This window comes from Oncorhynchus tshawytscha, linkage group LG14 (genome assembly GCF_018296145.1).
Source record: "Oncorhynchus tshawytscha isolate Ot180627B linkage group LG14, Otsh_v2.0, whole genome shotgun sequence".
In the NCBI taxonomy this organism is placed as follows: Eukaryota; Metazoa; Chordata; class Actinopteri; order Salmoniformes; family Salmonidae; genus Oncorhynchus; species Oncorhynchus tshawytscha.
In genome coordinates, this window is record NC_056442.1 from 37,977,354 (window position 1) to 37,999,433 (window position 22,080).

The 22,080-nt window shown below is 45.7% G+C and overlaps 1 protein-coding gene across 8 annotated transcripts in view; it reads right to left on the reverse strand.

Annotated features, from left to right (window-relative positions):
* The window catches only part of LOC112267178 (protein Aster-B), a 90,132-nt gene extending 69,738 nt beyond the window's left edge, over positions 1 to 20,394 (reverse strand). For 3 of the 8 annotated variants that reach the window (XM_042297501.1, XM_042297498.1, XM_042297493.1), the window contains exons 1-3: positions 19,063 to 20,392; positions 3,617 to 3,694; positions 764 to 790 (exon numbers count right to left, since the gene is read on the reverse strand). In XM_042297501.1, the coding sequence (XP_042153435.1) occupies positions 764 to 790; positions 3,617 to 3,694; positions 19,063 to 19,481 (524 nt within the window). In that variant the 5' untranslated portion in view covers positions 19,482 to 20,392. Of the gene's footprint in view, positions 1 to 763; positions 791 to 3,616; positions 3,695 to 19,062 lie in introns of all 8 variants that reach the window. The other 5 variants (XM_042297500.1, XM_042297494.1, XM_042297496.1 and 2 more) reach the window with 3 other exon arrangements.
* Positions 20,395 to 22,080: the final 1,686 nt, after the last annotated feature.

The window sequence follows — 22,080 nt, forward strand, 5'->3', positions numbered from 1 at the left end:
TTGGTGTATAGAATGTGGGGTTAGATGGTGTGGTGTATAGGTTGTGGGGTTAGATTGTGGGGTTAGATGGCGTGGTGTATAGGTTGTGGGGTACACCACGCCATCTAACCCCACAATCTAACCCAACAACCTATACACCACACCATCTAACCCCACAATCTATACATCACCCTATTTAACCCCACAACCTATACACCACGCCATCTAACCCCACAACCTATACACCACGCCATCTAACCCCACAACCTATACACCACATCACGCCATACACCACGCCTAACCCCACAACCTATACACCACGCCATCTAACCCCACAACCTATACACCACTCCATAACCCCACAACCTATACACCACCCCATCTAACCCCACGCCATCTAACCCCACAATCTATACACCACGCCATCTAACCCCACAACCTATACACCACGCCATCTAACCACCACCCCATCTAACCCCACAACCTATACACCACGCCATCTAACCCCACAACCTATACACCACGCCATCTAACCCCACAATCTAACCCCACAACCTATACATCACACAACCTATACACCACACCATCTAACCCCACAACCTATACACCACTCCATAACCCCACAACCTATACACCATCTAACCCCACAACCTATACACCACTCCATAACCTCACAACCTATACACCATCTAACCCCACAACCTATACACCACTCCATAACCCCACAGCACAGGTTCCACCACCCCAGCAGAGAAAAGGAAGCTTGGGAAGAGTATAGACTTACCTGATCTTGTCCGCTGGACTGTCAGACCTGGAAGGCAGAGAGATGAGAAGGGAGATGTCATTCACAGGGGCATCCTCGTATATTTCACTCATACAGGTGAATACCTTAAACCATGGCATAATCAACAGTTATTGTCCAATCGCAGAATTCTGCAAATGGCACCTAAAAGAATGAGAGAAGAGGCAGTCATCTTGGATAATCTTGTAAGCCAGTTAGCAAACACAACAAACCACAGAATGCATTTGTCAGAGCAAAACCTCTACAGCTGGTGCAATAAATGCTAACGCTAATAACCTAGCCTGCTCCTATTGCACAGGAACATCTACACACTGCCACCGGCATCCCAGCTAGCCTACCGGCATCCCAGCTAGCCTACCGGTAAGCCAGCTAGCCTGTGCCGTGCTGTAGCTGCACTGTGAGCAAACAAACCGCTGCAGACAGCCACAGATCAGACAGAACATCCAGAGCAGACATTAAATGTAGCAGTTACCTGCAGAGGAGACATGACATTCCGTACCCTCTAAAGCTGGGTACAGACCGTTCAACCCCCAGCAGCAGCAGCCAGGTATTGCAAGCAGAGAGAAAAGAGTAGCATTCAGGAGAAATCCCATAAGGTCAAACGTAAGGTTCCTATTCGGAGCAGTACACAGAGAAATAGCGGGGGAGGAACTGTAGAGAAAACGAGCGGGACGGAGAGGAGAGCAGGAGAGAGAGGAAAGGGAGAGTAGAATGTTGTAGCCTACCGTAGATACTATAGAAGAGTGAGAGAGAAATAAAGAGAGATAAAAAGGGGGGATTCCAACAGCACCAGCTCAGCTGATTCTTCAATAATGGTTAATACTCTGTATTTCAATTTATTCAAAGCCATTATCACTGCTTCAAGTTGAATGTCTTTTTCTGTCACCACTAAACCACTGTATGACGAATCCATTTTCATTACAAAGACGCAGCATTTGAAAGAGGCAGATATGACAGGTGCCTTTAGAAGCTTCAAACAGCCTTCCCTTTCTCCAGAGTGAGCTCAGGCCATTGAGTTCCTCCTGATGTGGTATCTCATAGCTGAGGTATGATCTTCTCTCTCTCCAGGCAGGGAGGCAGGCAGGCACCACGCTCTCTCCCTCTCTCTGTTCTCTATCTGATTTACTCCCCATGCCTGACATTTGTGCTCCCTGAGACCACTGTGATATATCCCCACTGCTGACAGAGGTAATATTGTGCTGGAGCCGCAGCCAACCACCCAGTCACAAGTCACACCACAGCCCACTCACACCACAGCCCACTCACACCACAGCCCACTCACACCACAAAGAGAGGAACAGTATGTTCTCACTCACATTCAAAGCCCTGCCACTAACATGTGAATTACAATTGCTAGCAAATTTAGCATGCTTAATAATCACAGGTCACTCACTTGGTGAGGAGCGACGAACCGCCCTTGCTGTCTCTGCCTGTCTAGCTCCCCTCTCTCCACTGGGATTCTCTGCCTTTGACCCTATTACGGGGGCTGAGTCATTGGCTTACTAGTGCTCTTCCATGCTGTCTCTAGGAAGGGTGCGTCACTTAAGAGGGTTGAGTCACTGACGTGCTTTTGACAGGTTTTGCTCCCCTACGGGCTCGTGCGGTGGAGGAGATCTTCGTGGGCAAAACTCAGCCTCGTCTCAGGGTAGTATGTTGGTGGTCTGTTGATATCCCTCTAATGGTGTGGGGGCTGTGCTTTGGCAAAGTGGGTGGGGTTATATCCTACTTGGTTGACCCTGTCTGAGGGTATCGTCAGATGGGGGCTCTCTCGCTCCCTCCCGGAGGACCGGAGCCCTAGGACCATGCCTCAGAACTTTCTGGCCTGATGACTCCTGGCTATCGTGCTGCTACTCCAGTTTCAAATGTTCTGCCTGCGGCTATAGAACCCTGACCTGTTCACCGGATGTGCTACCTTGTCCTGGACCTGCTGTTTTCATCTCGAGACAACTGACATTTAATCCTAAGGTACTGATCTGTTGCACCCTCAACCACTGGATTATAATTTAACCCTGCTGGTCATCTATGAACGTTTGAACATCTTGACGAACCATCTGGCCTTAATGGCCATGTACTCTTATAATCTCCACCCGGCACAGCCAGAAGAGGACTGGCTACACCTCAGAGCCATGTTCCTCTCTAGGTTTCTTCCTAGGTTCCTGCCTTTCTAGGGAGTTTTTCCTACCCACCGTGCTTCTGCATCTGCATTGCTTGCTGTTTGGGGTTTAAGACTGGGTTACTGTATAACACTTTGTGACATCTGCTGATGTAAAGAGGGCTTTATAAATACATTTGATTGATTGCTTGATAATATCAAGTGCCTTGAATCCTTACCTTATCATATTACTTATTGTTATTGTTGCTAAATGACAATGATTAAAAACAGCTAAATTGAAGACTGACATGTCCCATAGAAGAATATGTTCATTGCAATCATTACCAACACCATAGAAAGTGCCTCTAAATTGTCAATAATGAGCGTTACAGTCCAGATGCCAAGCACTGCTGAGGACCAACTGCCATCTAGTGGTGACAAAGAGCAGTGTTGAGGACCAACTGCCATCTAGTGGTGACAAAGAGCAGTGTTGAGGACTAACTGCCATCTAGTGGTGAAAAATAGCAGTGCTGAGGACCAACTGCCATCTAGTGGTGAAAAAGCAGCAGTATAATAAGTAGACAGAATAAAGTCATTTCCTGAGCATCCTGATTCATACAGTCAGCACTCTCCCCTTGCTTTCATCAAACCAGACAAACAATTAAACCCTTTTGCATAAATACAAAACGTAGAATACAAACAGAATACACATACAAGTAATTTCAGAATCTTCGTGTATTTACCTCTCCTCTCGGATGAAGGGAGTCAGGAAGCGAGAGGAGTCATCGTCATGGCTGCTCTGCTGGCTGCTCTGCTGGCTGCTGTGTGACAGAACACAACAGAGAAGAACACATGTCAGTCATACACCAATACACAAATCACACAGAATAAATCTTATGAAAACATACCATGTGGCCCTACCCACTCCAGGTGCATTCATAGAACATTTCACTGCTACAGTGATTCTGTGTCCTGAGAATATGTACATCAGTTCACCATAATAGATGCACTTCTTAGTTATATCCACTAGATGGCACTACAAGACACACACAAACACTGATCATGAGTCATACAGAGATACAGAGGTAAAGGTCTGTGGTGGAGATGTTCACCAACCATATACTGTGGCATTTAAGAGAATCCCACCCGTCCTGTTGTGCTGCTTGGATACCCATTAAACCCATTCTATCTCTGTATACTGATTTGATTCCCAGTTAGAGGCATTTTAAGTCCTTCCAGAAATGTTGAAGACATACAGGTAACTGCCAAAATAAAGGAAACACCAAGATAAAGTGTCTTAATAGTGTGTTGGGCCACCATGAGCTGCCAGAACATCTTCAATGCACCTTGTCTGGAACTCTACTGGAAGCATGCAACACCATTCTTCGACAATAAATTCTATAATTTGGTGTTTTGTTGATGGTGGAAAACATGCTCCAGAATCTACCATAAGTGGTTTATTGGGTTGAGATCTGGTGACTGAGCTGCACGCACACACACACACAACACACACACACACACACACACACACTAAACACCCTATGCTCCTTTGAGATGTCACTTTTAAAGTCACTGAGATCTCTTCTTCTAGCCATGGTAGCTAAAAATAACAGGAAAGTGGGCATTTTTATACATGACCCTAAGCATGATGGGATGGTTACTGATGAATTAAATCAGGAACCACACCTGTGTGGAAGCACCTATTTTCAATATACTTTGTATCCCTCATTTACTCAAGTGTATCCTTTATTTTGGCCTGTAGGTAGCTGACATTGAGAAATGGCCTGATGTCTAAGGATGAGCACATTTCAAAGAAGAACTTTGACATTGTCTGTAACATCATCATACAGTCATAGGGGCAGCTTTTAACATAATACATTTGCATAAGACAGATGTTCAGAATTATCCAAAGAGAAACTGAGAGCTGTTTCCTCCAGTCTTCAAAACTAAAACAGAACCTATGAAATCTTTTTTGCTCACGACGTTGCCTCTGAGGAGCCAGTTTAAAACTGCAGACTAGGCTAAATAATGCTTCAGTAAAATACTGTCAATCATTACGTGTTTTGAGACCTTGTAAAATGGTGGTTGTGTCCATGACGCCATTGTTTTTTTAGAGGGGGCCTTTTTGTTGTTGTTGCTTTGGTCATATTCCCCACTGTCACATTAGAGTCTGTGGTTTCTCAACTAGCATGCCAGACAGTGAAGTTCTGCCAGGTAGTTCCAGTTTCCAGGTAGTTATTAATGTTGTTTTAAGGGTTGGAGGGAGATGTATACCCTATTGAAACATTCAGCAATGCCTGGATTGTACTTGCTCTACAATAAATCAGGTGTAGGTTATTAGTAAACTCACTGCTCTTGAGTTTGTTTGCATGTGTGTGATGGTCAGACTAGTGTATGGAGTGTACACCATTGTGCATGCCTTTTTCAAAACACAAGCAATGAAAGTTGAAGTGGCATAAAGCCTCACTAAATCATTCATAACTCATACACAATTGGTTCAATATGTGCTTTGAACATGATAGCTACTGTAGGAGATGTAACAAAACACTGTAGGTTTAAAGAGCACTGGTATTGCATCAGACTTAGAGGCATACAGAGTAGTGGTCATGGTGTTTTCTCCGGGCTTTGAATTAATTCCAAAGCAATTGCTTTTCAGGATGAGTTTCTGAGAGGCAATCCAAACAAAATGGAGGACTTTAATAGACTATGAGACAACCATCCCCTCGGCAACCATATCTCCTATTATGTTATCTGTATAAGTATCAACAGTGGTTGATTCGCAAGAAATAGCCACTTACAAAAAAAGCGTGAGCAGGGTTAACATTTCTCCTTCACCACATTCCTTAGTTGAAAGCTGAGGAAAACCTGTACACTAAAGAAAAATAATAATCTGCTCCTGGAAATCTCTTCAACAAACCATATCAGAAATAACCCTTCTAAAATTTCATCTGGGAGGCATTTCTAATCTCTTCTATTGCATTAGCAACACTTTCCAAGTCTTGTTAACTGTTATCTTTAATCTCCAGTATCTTGCCGAAAGTTTTTGTCTCTGAAATACTTAAATCCACAGTCCAGACAGAGACACTAATGCCTGGTGAAAGATACTGTCCTGTTTCCCTAAATAATTCCAGGTCTTATCTGCTCACAACAGAGACTCCACAGGGGCTAAAGCGACTACCACTGCCAGACCTCCCACACACACACTATACTCACGCACTGCCAGACCTCCCACACACACACTATACTCACGCACTGCCAGACCTCCCACACACACACACTATACTCACGCACTGCCAGACCTCCCACACACACACACACTATACTCACGCACTGCCAGACCTCCCCACACACACACTATACTCACGCACTGCCAGACCTCCCACACACACACACACTATACTCACGCACTGCCAGACCTCCCACACACACACTATACTCACGCACTGCCAGACCTCCCCACACACACACACTATACTCACGCACTGCCAGACCTCCACACACACACACTATACTCACGCACTGCCAGACCTCCCACACACACACTATACTCACGCACTGCCAGACCTCCCACACACACACTATACTCACGCACTGCCAGACCTCCCACACACACACACTATACTCACGCACTGCCAGACCTCCCCCCACACACACACTATACTCACGCACTGCCAGACCTCCCACACACACACACTATACTCACGCACTGCCAGACCTCCCACACACACACACACACACTATACTCACGCACTGCCAGACCTCCCACACACACACTATACTCACGCACTGCCAGACCTCCACACACACACACTATACTCACGCACTGCCAGACCTCCCACACACACACACTATACTCACGCACTGCCAGACCTCCCACACACACACACTATACTCACGCACTGCCAGACCTCCCACACACACACACTATACTCACGCACTGCCAGACCTCCCACACACACACACTATACTCACGCACTGCCAGACCTCCCACACACACACACACTATACTCACGCACTGCCAGACCTCCCACACACACACTATACTCACGCACTGCCAGACCTCCCACACACACACTATATTCACGAACTGCCAGACCTCCCACACACACACTATACTCACGCACTGCCAGACCTCCCACACACACACTATACTCACGCACTGCCAGACCTCCCACACACACACTATACTCACGCACTGCCAGACCTCCCACACACACACTATACTCACGCACTGCCAGACCTCCCCCCACACACACTATACTCACGCACTGCCAGACCTCCCCACACACACACTATACTCACGCACTGCCAGACCTCCCACACACACACTATACTCACGCACTGCCAGACCTCCCACACACACACTATACTCACGCACTGCCAGACCTCCCACACACACACTATACTCACGCACTGCCAGACCTCCCACACACACACTATACTCACGCACTGCCAGACCTCCCACACACACTATACTCACGCACTGCCAGACCTCCCACACACACTATACTCACGCACTGCCAGACCTCCCACACACACACTACACTCACGCACTGCCAGACCTCCCACACACACTATACTCACGCACTGCCAGACCTCCTCCCCCCACACACACACACACACACACACACACACACTATACTCACGCACTGCCAGACCTCCCACACACACACTATACTCACGCACTGCCAGACCTCCCACACACACACTATACTCACGCACTGCCAGACCTCCCACACACACACACTATACTCACGCACTGCCAGACCTCCCACACACACACACTATACTCACGCACTGCCAGACCTCCCACACACACACACTATACTCACGCACTGCCAGACCTCCCACACACACACTATACTCACGCACTGCCAGACCTCCCCACACACACACTATACTCACGAACTGCCAGACCTCCCACACACACACACTATACTCACGCACTGCCAGACCTCCCACACACACACTATACTCACGCACTGCCAGACCTCCCACACACACACTATACTCACGCACTGCCAGACCTCCCACACACACTATACTCACGCACTGCCAGACCTCCCCCCACACACACTATACTCACGCACTGCCAGACCTCCCACACACACACTATACTCACGCACTGCCAGACCTCCCACACACACACTATACTCACGCACTGCCAGACCTCCCACACACACACACTACACTCACGCACTGCCAGACCTCCCACACACACTATACTCACGCACTGCCAGACCTCCTCCCCCCCACACACACACACACACACACACACACTATACTCACGCACTGCCAGACCTCCCACACACACACTATACTCACGCACTGCCAGACCTCCCACACACACACTATACTCACGCACTGCCAGACCTCCCACACACACACACTACTCACGCACTGCCAGACCTCCCACACACACACTATACTCACGCACTGCCAGACCTCCCACACACACACTATACTCACGCACTGCCAGACCTCCCACACACACTATACTCACGCACTGCCAGACCTCCCACACACACACTATACTCACGCACTGCCAGACCTCCCACACACACACTATACTCACGCACTGCCAGACCTCCCACACACACTATACTCACGCACTGCCAGACCTCCCCCCCACACACACACACACACTATACTCACGCACTGCCAGACCTCCCACACACACACTATACTCACGCACTGCCAGACCTCCCACACACACACTATACTCACGCACTGCCAGACCTCCCACACACACTATACACACACACAATGCCCCCCCCAGTTTATAATAGCAATAAGGGCACCTCGGGGGTTTGTGTTATATGGCCAATATACCACAGCTAAAGGCTGTATCCAGGCACACCACTTTGCATCGTGCCAAAGAACAGCCTTTAGCTGTGGTGTATTGGCCATTCACTTTCAATCTTACTGCTGTATGAGAGAATGATAGACAATCCACACAGTGGGATTTGCATACAAACTGGAATACATTTGCCATTGAAACAATTCAAACTCTAGACAGATAATAGTACATCTAAGACAACTTCAGACGCTATCAAACACGTCTTTGGCAATGATTGGGCCTAGACGCTAGTTTGAAACACTGTTCCGACTCAGACAAAGCACACATAGTTGTGCACTGTCTTGGATTGTCGAACAGGAATTCAGCTAACTGCTAAGGAATAGTGCCTAAACCATGGTCCAGTATTCTCCCATGGTACAACTTATAGCATTATCAGTAGTTAGCGTACTGTACTCACAGCATGTTTGACGGGTGTTCTCTGTGAAGTCCTTCTAAAATGTGCTAAGAACGTCCGGAGGGGTACATAAGTCACACAAGCCAGTTTAACTATTAATGTCATCGTACGATGTTTATACATTAACTGATCAAATACACAGCTAGGTCACACTTGAGCTTGGACTGAAGCTGTAGTCTTAGAAACTAGTCATCCATTCCTTCAGGTTACAAGATTTACCTTGTGAAACAGATAGTGTATATAAAAATGTGGCTATCACCCTTGAGTAAGAATGTAACAATAAAACAATACTTCCTCTGTAACTGATTTACTATTCGCCTTGTTGAAATGACTGAGTTCAGGGCATTCAATACAATTACAACACAATGAATGCTTATTGCATTGCTTTCAAGTACACTGACAATGGCCTTGAACCAGATGTGACTACAATGGCTTCACCTGAGGCTTGCTACAGACAGAATCTCAACGCAAAATAGGAAACCTGGAAACCATACTTTGTTGGTGTGCAAAGGCTAGTATGACAGGCCATCCATTTCCAGAACCATGCTGTGGGAGTGAATAATGTATGAAGTACATTTATTGTGGTGTTGCAGTTGTGAGAGGCTGCACATAGCATCTCTGATATGGCCATGGTATTGGAACTGAGAGCCAGCCAGGGGACATATACAGTAGCTTCCACCAGACCATCCCCCAATTTCCTCACTACATCACCTGAGCAAGAAGCAGTTCCTTGTTCCAATCAAGGCTGCTCTGACCATGCACTTACACGCCATGCTGGCACTGACAGCCCCCATTGCACTACATTATAAATCATAGCAACATAAAGAGTGGGAGGAGAACGCTGGAGCCAGAGCAGCATATGACAAACAGACATCCACTGTGGGTTAAGTCTGGACCAACGGCACAGCCCTGAAAATAGTGTGCCGTCATTGGTCACAGCTTCCTTTGTGAATGCTTAATTCATGGCTGTGTGCTGCAGAGGCAGTCAGAGGCAGTGGTTCCCTTAGGGCTACAAGAGTTGAGATGGAGAAAAATATGTAAATATCTCGTTATGTTCGCTATCTGTGTCGCCTCTACCCAACATGATGGAAATATCTTGGGTCTGCAATACTGCCAGATAAATAATTGATGATGGGATCATTAATATTGAGTTGTCGTGGTTTTTGTAACATAAGCCCACTGTTGGTCTTTTCAGTCTTCATATATCACTTATTTCACAGCAAAACGGACCAAGACAGGACTATTCAACAGCAGAAAGGAATACTGTATGTGTATGTGAACCATTGACTGATAATACGGTGTGAACAAACTGGTTTTGCATCCCTAGAGGGGGATATACAGTGGGGAGAACAAGTATTTGATACATTGCCGATTTTGCAGGTTTTCCTACTTACAAAGCATGTAGAGGTCTGTACTTTTTATCATAGGTACACTTCAACTGTGAGCATTGTATGATTTTTAAGTAATTAATTTGCATTTTATTGCATGACATAAGTATTTGATCACCTACCAACCAGTAAGAATTCCGGCTCTCACAGACCTGTTAGTTTTTCAGATCTGTTAGTTTTCCTGTTCTCCACTCATTACCTGTATTAACTGCACCTGTTTGAACTCGTTACCTGTATAAAAAAGACACCTGTCCACACACTCAATCAAACAGACTCCAACCTCTCCACAATGGCCCGAGAGCTGTGTAAGGACATCAGGGATAAAATTGTAGACCTGCACAAGGCTGGGATGGGCTACAGAACAATAGGCAAGCAGCTTGGTGAGAAGGCAACCACTGTTGGCGCAATTATTAGAAAATGGAAGAAGTTCAAGATGACGGTCAATCACCCTCAGTCTGGGACTCCATGCAAGATCTCACCTTGTGGGGCATCAATGATCATGAGGAAGGTGAGGGATCAGCCCAGAACTACACGGCAGCACCTGGTCAATGACCTGAAGAGAGCTGGGACCACAGTCTCAAAGAAAACCATTAGTAACACACTACACCGCCATGGATAAAAATTCTGCAGCGCACGCAAGGTCCCCCTGTTCAAGCCAGCGCATGGCCAGGCCCGTCTGAAGTTTGCCAATGACCATCTGAATGATCCAGAGGAGGAATGGGAGAAGGTCATGTGGTCTGATGAGACAAAAATAGAGCTTTTTGGTCTAAACTCCACTCGCCGTGTTTGGAGGAAGAAGAAGGATGAGTACAACCCCAAGAACACCATCCCAACCGTGAAGCATGGAGGTGGAAACATCATTATTTGGGGATGCTTTTCTGCAAAGGGGACAGGATGACTGCACCGTATTGAGGGGAGGATGGATGGGGCCATGTATCGCGAGATCTTGGCCAACAACCTCCTTCCCTCAGTAATAGCATTGAAGATGGCTGGGTCTTCCAGCATGACAACGAACCAAAACACACAGCCAGGGCAACTAAGGAGTGGCTCCGTAAGAAGCATCTCAAGGTCCTGGAGTGGCCTAGCCAGTCTCCAGACCTGAACCCAATAGAAAATCTTTGGAGGGAGCTGAAAGTCCGTATTGCCCAGCGACAGCCCCGAAACCTGAAGGATCTGGAGAAGGTCTGTATGGAGGAGTGGGCCAAAATCCCTGCTGCAGTGTGTGCAAACCTGGTCAAGAACTACAGGAAACGTATGGTCTCTATAATTGCAAACAAAGGTTTCTCTACCAAATATTAAGTTCTGCTTTTATGATGTATCAAATACTTATGTCATGCAATAAACTGCAAATTAATTACTTCAAAATCATACAGTGTGATATTCTGGATTTTTGTTTTAGATTCTCTCTCACAGTTGAAGTGTACCTATGATAAAAATTACAGACCTCTACATGCTTTGTAAGTAGGAAAACCTGCAAAATCATCAGTGTATCAAATACTTGTTCTCCCCACTGTAGATGTGATTAGTCTGAAATGGTAAAATGGTCCAGTTTATCTAACTTAGGGAGCTGATAGGGTTATGCACACATGCCTCTAGGTAAAATAGGATGTTTTCAGTCAAATGGCATGGACATGACATAATAACCCTCTGTATGTCTACCATCTGCTACTACCACCATCTCTGCTCCCTGCTAGGGGAGAGGGAGAACACAAATACCAGCAGAACTAGAAGCTTCTCCATTCCCCTTAACATAACAAGAATAGTCTGCACTGCAGGTTCTCATCTTATTGTGTAATTTGCTGACAAATCAAATGCTATTTGTCACATGCTTCATAAACAACAGATAAAGGTGAACAGTGAATACATGCTTGATGTTAGTGTGCTGTGTGTTACTCCGGTGCAAACCTCCCACTGGGTTGAATCAACGTTGTTTTCACAATTTCAATGAAAGAGCAGTATGTCCAACATACTGTACATATTAGAACAAATTACAACTAGCTCTTTTCTCATGTCAATAAATTGAGAAACTACTGGTTCTTCTACTGGACAGGAAAGAAGTTGAGAATAGATGATCATGTGTGCTATGGAATTCTCTGCTTCTTAGACAGTGACTCCAAACAGTGAGGCAATTCCATGGTAACAGAATGACGCTGATACTTTTTTTCACTTTAAAAGTATTCCAAACTAAAGCCATTGATTGCAAAGTTAAAACAAAACTCTATACACAAGACTGCTTTTAACAAATTCCATTGTCAATTTTACGAGAAAAAAAAACATTAACTTGAAAAACAGTGCAGATGTGAAGCTGGGTAATAGAATGAGGATAAAATCTCCCTCAGTTTTTAGGTGACCATGTTTTCCAAAAACTCAAGCCTCTACCTGCTCCCGAAATAAGATTCAAAGATGTCTTCAGAAAGAATGTGGTGTCAGCTATGACATGGCACCTTGAGTTTGCAAAACATCTCTTTTAGTTATTTAGTAAGTAATGTGGATTAACACCCGGTAACAGAATTATGGTAACAGTATGACATCATGGGTCCCCTGTCATTATCTTCATTGTCATGTATCCTGAATAGGTACACAAAGGTAGAACGTGTAATATCCCCCTTCGCATGTTTAACTCTACACACTGGCTATTAGGGGTTTTCCATTAAAACAATAAGAAATATTCATAAATTTCCAGGTGCACAATACGTTCCTATTGCGTATTTTGGGCATATTGAATATGACCACTAGAGGGCAATAAAGTTATCTACTGCAGTTAATGGCAGAATCTCAAACCGAACACTTGGCCCTTAAGGCCTTTATCAAGTAGCTACTTTCTGTTGTGTTCGATAGTGATCACTTGAGTCTGCAGTGTTTTGGACAAAATTAACATCGAGATTATGGACGCTCGACGTCTCAACTGTAAGGTATAAATATTCCAAAATTCTAAATCCATTTGCGTGCATTGTCTCCCGCAACCCGTCTTGTGCACGTGCGGAGCGCTTTATATCCTTGGCAAATAATTTGAAAGATGCATATCTATTACTAACATTACAGCAGTGTTGCGTTAGGAATTAGTTAAAGATGATATATTTTTTTATGATGATAATGATCGGGACCTGTTAGTGGTAGTTTTGGGATACCTGCACTGTGATTAAAATTTTGTGGAAGACAAAAAACAAGGGGAAACTTAGGGATTCTGGCAATGAGGCCCTTTATCTACTTCTCCAGAGTCAGATGAACTCGTAGATACCACTTCTATGTCTCTGCGTGCAATTTGAAGAAGTTGTGAACTAGCGCTAGCGCAATTGCTAACTAGCGTCTAGCAGATAGCATAGACTTCCAGTCATTGAGCAAATGCTAGTTAGAGGTAGCTTTCGCAAGACAAAGCTAACTTCCTTCATACTGGACAGATATATAAAAATGGTATCCACAAATTCATCTGACTCTGGGGAAGTAGATAAAGGAAGTATCCCTTTAACATTAACTTCCCATTTTCATTTAAAAGTTTTAACATTTAAACATTCACACACTGCCCTACAAAAGGCAAAACGCAGTAACTACGAATTTGGTCAAAAGTCTGCTCTGTAATGCCCAGGTATATTATCGGATTCATGTGGTATTTAGTTTCCTGACACAAGAACAAGCCAGAATATATAATGGAGTGTCAGAAATGGTTATTTGCCTGGACAATAAAATACTTAGAATTCAGATTTTGCAGTAAAACCAATTATGTAGTTACTGCATTTTGCCTTTGTAAGGGTGTGAACGTTTAAAAGTCAAAACATTATAAAGAAATTGGGACGTTAACGCTTTAGGATATGTTGAGATTTTTAGCAATGAGACCCTTTATCTACTTCCCCAGAGTCAGATGAACTCGTGGATACCATTTTTATACACTGCTCAAAAAAATAAAGGGAACACTAAAATAACACATCCTAGATCTGAATGAATGAAATATTCTTAAATACTTTTTTCTTTACATAGTTGAATGTGCTGACAACAGAATCACACAGAAATTATCAATGGAAATCAAATGTATCAACCCATGGAGGTCTGGATTTGGAGTCACACTCAACATTAAAGTGGAAAACCACACTACAGGCTGATCCAACTTTGATGTAATGTCCTTAAAACAAGTCAAAATGAGGCTCAGCAGTGTGTGTGGCCTCCACGTGCCTGTATGACCTCCCTACAACGCCTGGGCATGCTCCTGATAAGGTGGCGGATGGTCTCCCAGACGTGGACTAAAGCATCCGCCAACTCCTAGACAGTCTGTGGTGCAACTTGGCGTTGGTGGATGGAGCGAGACATGATGTCCCAGATGTGCTCAATTGGATTCAGGTCTAGGGAACGGGCGGGCCAGTCCATAGCATCAATGCCTTCCTCTTGCAGGAACTGCTGACACACTCCAGCCACATGAGGTCTAGCATTGTCTTGCATTAGGAGGAACCCAGGGCCAACCGCACCAGCATATGGTCTCACAAGGGGTCTGAGGATCTCATCTCGGTACCTAATGGCAGTCAGGCTACCTCTGGCGAGCACATGGAGGGCTGTGCGGCCCCCCAAATAAATTCCACCCCACACCATGACTGACCCACCGCCAAAACGGTCATGCTGGAGGACGTTGCAGGCAGCAGAACGTTCTCCATGGCATCTCCAGACTCTGTCACATGTGCTCAGTGTGAACCTGCTTTCATCTGTGAAGAGCACAGGGCGCCAGTGGCGAATTTGCCAATCTTGGTGTTCTCTGGCAAATGCCAAACGTCCTGCACGGTGTTGGGCTGTAAGCACAAACCCACCTGTGGACGTCGGGCCCTCATACCACCCTCATGGAGTCTGTTTCTGACCGTTTGAGCGGACACATGCACATTTGTGGCCTGCTGGAGGTAATTTTGCAGGGCCCTGGCAGTGCTCCTCCTGCTCCTCCGCGCACAAAGGCGGAGGTAGCGGTCCTGCTGCTGGGTTGTTGCCCTCCTACGGCCTCCTCCACGTCTCCTGATGTACTGGCCTGTCTCCTGGTAGCGCCTCCATGCTCTGGACACTACGCTGACAGACACAGAAAACCTTCTTGTCACAGCTCGCATTGATGTGCCATCCTGGATGAGCTGCACTCCCTGAGCCACTTGTGTGGGTTGTAGACTCCTTCTCATGCTACCACTAGAGTGAAAGCACCACCAGCATTCAAAAGTGACCAAAACATCAGCCAGGAAGCATAGGAACTGAGAAGTGGTCTGTGTTCACCACCTGCAGAACCACTCCTTTATTGGGGGTGTCTTGCTAATTGCCTATAATTTCCACCCGTTGTCTATCCCATTTGCATAACAGCATGTGCAATTTATTGTCAATCAGTGTTGCTTCCTAAGTGGACAGTTTGATTTCACAGAAGTGTGATTGACTTGGAGTTACATTGTGTTGTTTAAGTGTTCCCTTTATTTTTTTGAGCAGTGTATATCTGTCCAATTAAACTGGCTATTATTCTAATGATTGCCACTCCCAAAGAAGAAGACTGGTTTTGTTTGGGGGTTGAGCTCATTTGAATAATGATTGATATCAAAATGATTTGTGATCAATTCTGTACCCACCATAGTTGTTTATGTTTGACAAGTTTGGACAACATAGTATAGCACAGTATAGTTTGGTACAGTAGACTATAGTGCAGTACAGTAAAGTACAGTGTATTCTGCTCTACAATACTGTATTTAAAAAAAACTAATCTACTGTAGAGTAATGTACTGGAGATTAATCAGGATCGAGGGAAAGACTGGGGCGACGGTTCACCTTCCAACAGCACAACGGCCCAGCCAGAACCCGGACTTGAACCCGATCAAACTTCTCTGAAGAGACCTGAAAATAGCTGTGCAGCAACGCTCCCCATCCAACCTGATAGAGCTTGAGAGGGTCTGCAGAGAAGAATGGGAAAAACTCCTCAAATACAGGTGTGCCAAGCTTTGTTGCATCATACCCAAGAAGGCTAGAGGCTGTAATTGCTGCCAAAGGTGCTTCAACAAAGTACTGAGTAAAGGGTCAGAATACTTATGGAAATTGGTATTTTCTTATTTTCTCTTTTTATATTTGTAAAACAAAAAGGAAAAAAAAGGTTTTGCTTTGTCATTATGGGGTATTGCGTGTAGATTGATGAGCAAAAAACCCCAATTTAATACATTTTTGTATTTTGCTGCAACGTAACAAAACGTGGAGAAAGTCAAGGAGCCTGAATACTTTCCGAATGCACTATGCATGTATATTCCTTCCTTAATCACTCAAGAACCCCTGCACATTGTATTAACAGTGCTGGCACTGGACTGACCTCTATATACTGTAATACCTGTGTATATGGCAATACCTGTGTATATGGTAATACCTGTGTATACGCTAAGACCTGTGAATACGGTAAGACCTTATCTACTCCAATTTGCTTACCGCCCCAATAGGTCCACAGACGACGCAATCGCAATCACACTGCACACTACCCTAAACCATCTGGACAAGAGGAATACCTATGTAAGAATGCTGTTCATCGACTACAGCTCAGCATTTAACACCATAGTACCCTCCAAACTCGTCACCCACCCTGGGTCTCGACCCCGCCCTGTGCAACTGGGTCCTGGACTTTGACGGGCCACCCCCAAGTGGTGAGGGTAGGAAACAACATCTCCACCCCGCTGATCCTCAACACTGGGGCCCCACAAGTGTGCGCTCTCAGCCCTCTCCTGTACTCCCTGTTCACCCATGACTGCGTGGCCATGCACACCTCAATCATCAAGTTTGCAGACAACACTACAGTGGTAGGCTTGATTACCAACAACGACAAGACAGCCTACAGGGAGGAGGTGAGGGCCCTCGGAGTGCGGTGTCAGGAAAACAACCTCACACTCAACATCAGCAAAACAAAGGAGATGATCATGTACTTCAGGAAACAGCAGAGGGAGCACCCCCCTATCCACATCGACGGGACAGTAGAGTGGAGAAGGTGGAAAGTTTTAAGTTCCTCGGCGTACACATCACAGACAAACTGAAATGGTCCACCCACAAAGACAGCGTGAAGAAGAAGGCGCAACAGCGCCTCTTTGAACCTCAGGAGGCTGAAGAAAATGTACTTGTCACCAAAAGCACTCACAAACCTTTACAGATGCACAATCGAGAGCATCCTGTTGGGCTGTATCACCGCCTGGTACGGCAACTGCTCCGCCCACAACCACAAGGCTCTGCAGAGAGTAGTGAGGTCTGCACAACGCATCACCGGGAGCAAACTACCTGCCCTCCAGGCCACCTACACCACCCAATGTCACAGGAAGGCCAAAAAGATCATCAAGTTCAACAACCACCTGAGCCACTGCCCGTTCACTCCGCGAGGTCAGTACAGGTGCATCAAAGCTGGGAACGAGAGACTGAAAAACAGCTTCTATCTCAAGGCCATCAGACTGTTAAACAGCCATCACTAACATTGAGTGGCTGCTGCCAACATACTGACTCAAAACTCTAGCCACTTTAATAATTAAAAATTGGCTGTAATATATGTATCACTAGTCACTTTAAACAATGCCACTTTATATAATGTTTACATACCCTACATTACTCATCGCATATGTATATACTGTCCTCCATACCATCTACTGCATCTTGCCTATGCCGTTCGGCCATCGCTCATCCACATATTTATATGTACATATTCTTATTAATTCCTTTACACATGTGGGATTAAGGTACTTGTTAGATATTACTGCATGGTCGGAACTAGAAGCACAAGCATTTCGCTACACTCGCATTAACATCTGCTAACCATGTGTATGTCACCAATAAAATTGGATTTGATCGGTGTATACTGTAAGACCTGTATATAACTGCATTCTTGTTCTTTTCTTTTTTTGTGTTGTCTTGCATTTCAAGTGTTTTAGTTCTTATCTATATTATTACTTTTATTGTGGAATATTAGGAAATAGCGCAGAGGTTAAGCATTCCACTATACTGTTTTACACCTGCTGTATCCTGTGCATGTAACAATATAACTTGAAACTAGTGATCATGGGGCTCTTTACATGGTAATGCACAGTAACCAAATCATTAGACTGCTTGAATCCACTGACCCTCGGCCTCTATGTTCACTAAATACATCTATGTGCAGTTCAGTAGGGATTTTCAGAATGATTTTGTTACCTCTAGCTCATGGTGCATTTGAACACTGCATTTGAACAGGCGCTACTGACAGCTTTTAACTGACAGCTTCTATTCCTGCCTCGTGGTGTGTGTAAAACATATATATATATATATAATGTTGAATACAATGGGCAGCATTGATTTTGTGGGCAGCACAATGGGCAGCAGGCTGCTGCCTCACGATCATAAACCTGTGATTCTTATTCGATCTTACAGCTCAATTAAAAAAACAGACATTCTAACATGACAAGGAGCTTGACAAGGTTCTTTCTGTTAGTCTTAGTACTGGTTAAAACGTTAGTGGACAGTGATAGCAGGCTCAAAGCAGCATGAAGGGTTTAAGGGAGAAACAGGAGGGAAGAAAGGAGAAGTTTAAGTTTGGGGGAGGTAATACTCCATACCAACCTGCTCTCGCTGCCGGCGTGCTCCTTCTTCTCTCTCACCCTCAGCCACTTGCGGAGCAAGAAGCGCTTGCGTCGGGGTGAGGCGCTGGGCGTAGAGCAGTTGGACCAGGTGGCCCCATCCTCGTCACTGGATGGGGTGATCTCGATGGAGGGCAGCTGCAGGTACTCCTTGGAGTCCGAGTGGGAGCGGGTAGAGACTAGCCACCCATTCACCAGCCTGCCCCTGTCTTTCTCCTTCTCTCTCTCGCTGGGCACATTCTTCATGCGCCGCATCTTGAAGCGCTTGCGTCGTAGTGTTGGGGTGGACGAGCTTAACCACACAGGACCATCCGAGACCCCGCCAATCCCCCCATCAGAGTAGGCAGGGGCATCGCGGGGGACGCTCAACTGGAGCGACGGGGGCCGTAAGTTCTCGTTCATGGTCGAGGCTCAGACTCACAGACACACAATCACACTCAGAGACTGCTACTAGGACAGTGGATATTGGAGGAGAGGTGCTGGCTGGCTCGCCGTTTTAGTAGTTGGCAGGCTTGCTGGGAGCTATAGTTGGCGGAAGCTGAGGCGGTAGCTGGTTGTTGAGAGTCAGGTGCCAAGATGCTCCAATAGCACAGCACACACTCAAAAAATACTGGGTCGTCCTCATTTACTGATCTCTCATATAGCCTTATATCCTCTTCTGGTTCCTCACCACTGGTTTTCAAGGTTAGCTTACAGGTGAGCCATTCAGATACCCTGGGCCTGGCCTGGTCCTCAGCTGTGGGGAGATGTGTGGCTGTTGCTGGTCGTCGGGCGACGGCGAGACTAGCGATTTGCAGCAGCGTCTCGGGCCAGAAGAGACGGATCGATGAGACAACAAAGGGGGCGTCTGTTCTCCAAGGAGCAGATGAAACATGTATAAGGTCTGTCAGGGAGTGTAACAGTACTCCTCCGCTCTCCCCCGGGACTGGCAGGCCCAGTTACACACTTAAACATTCACAGCTCACTCGCTCCCTCCCTCCCACTCGCTGGCTGCCTACTGTCCACTGTTGGCTGCTAGGACTGACTGTCTGCTACTCCCAATGCTAGACAGGAAGACTCCAAGTATCAGCAACCCTCCAGTCTTGAAGTTGACCGAAAAGATGAGCTCTATACTGTATGCTGTACTGTATGCTCCAGGTTATTGGTTACTGTCCCATGCCTGTGTTGTAGGTTGGGTAGGCTCTTGCAGTCCGTCGTCTGGAGCGCCAGTGTTCCGCTGTCCTCTCTGGCTCCGCACAGACACTTCCTACAGGTTAGAGGGAGGTGATAGGGGTGCTGAGGGCGATGACACAGCAAAGCAGATACACACACACACACGCACGCACACACAAAGACACACACACAAACATGCACCCAGGAAACACAATGAACACAGACAGAAAACACACACAAACAAATATGTAGAGGGACACACACACACACACACACACACACACACACACACTCTCTCTCTCATTTACACTAACCTGTTCTTACACTTGGATCTCCATGTAATGCAGTTAGCAGGCAGTGCTACTCTGTGTCTCCACTGTCTGAGTCCACCACCATACACCTTACTAACTCAGAGAACAGTAACCAATAAGAGAAGTTTTGAACCACTAGCCATGTGCTCAAGTCTACATTTCACTGTACAAATGCAGAGGTAATTGTAGTATTAGGTTCAGATATACTCACCGTGTAATATACTGTACATAGCCCCAAAGACACATTGACGATCACTTTATTTAAGTAGCAGATGTATTTGTTAAACTGTGTGATGGGTAAGTGATATTGCCATGGGGAAAGTGTAAATATCTGAGACATGGGGGTAATGAAGAAGACAAGGCTTTGATGAAGTAATAACCTGTTACTGCAGAATGGAGCTCTAGCCTTCCATTGTTACTGTATGGAGCAGGCAAGTTTCCTGTCCTCTACCCCACACTCTAACAGGCAGGTTTCATGTCCTCTATGACACACTCAAACGGCTGTATCTGTCAACAACACTAACAGTTTTGTGTGTCAACAAGCCTGCTCCATGGCCTCTTTATAAACAGTGTGAAGAGACAGCGTGGGTAGAAATAACCACTAAAGCAGACTGGCTGTTGAACCAACCCACAGAGGATATACAGGTAAATAACAAAATAAAGGAAACACCAACATTCACTCAAGTGTTTCCATTATTTTGGCAGTTGCCTGTAGGTCAGAGCACAGCAGACAAACAGAGAAGTCAATGGTAATCATAACTATCTGGGTTGAACAAGCCAGTTTTTCCATGACCTAAACCTCGTCATATTGACTAATATACAGTATTGAAAACGTTATGCAGAAATAGCTTATTCTGCTTATTCTATATAAAAGTACAGGCCTTGATCTTGTAAATCAAGTTGGTATTTGATAGTGGAAGAGGATGTTTTCCACTTCCAAACAAACTTTTAAAATCTTGAATGTTCAAAGTTCAAAATTTAAGAGGTCTGTAACCTGTATAAAACTGAAACAATAATACCTTCGTTAGATGAAATGTATTAATATGACCTAGCCTACTACAACAACTGGGAAGATTGATGGATGAATGTGCCAAGGTGTTGCATTTGCAACTGAATTTGAGACATAGTAAAGAAACCTAGCGATTCAAATCACTGAGCCAGCACTGGCCCCAAGAGATAACAACATTCACCTGGGTGCCGTGGTCAAATATTGGGCTATCTGGAGATCAGTACAAATATTACTAGCAGCCAATGATGAACTAGAAGACACTACATCAAAAACTGTTTTGTGCCTCCTGAGTGGCGCAGTGGTCTAAGGCTGTGCCACCAGAGTCTCTGGGTTCAAGCCCAGGCTCTGTAGCAGCCGGCCACGACCGGGAGGCACATGGGGCGGCACACAATTGGCTTAGCGTCATCCGGGTTAGCGAGGGTTTGGCCGGTAGGGATATCCTTGTCTCATCGTGCACTAGCGACTGGGCGCAGTGCACACTGACCAGGTCGCTAGGTGTACTGTGTTTCCTCCAACACATTGGTGTGGC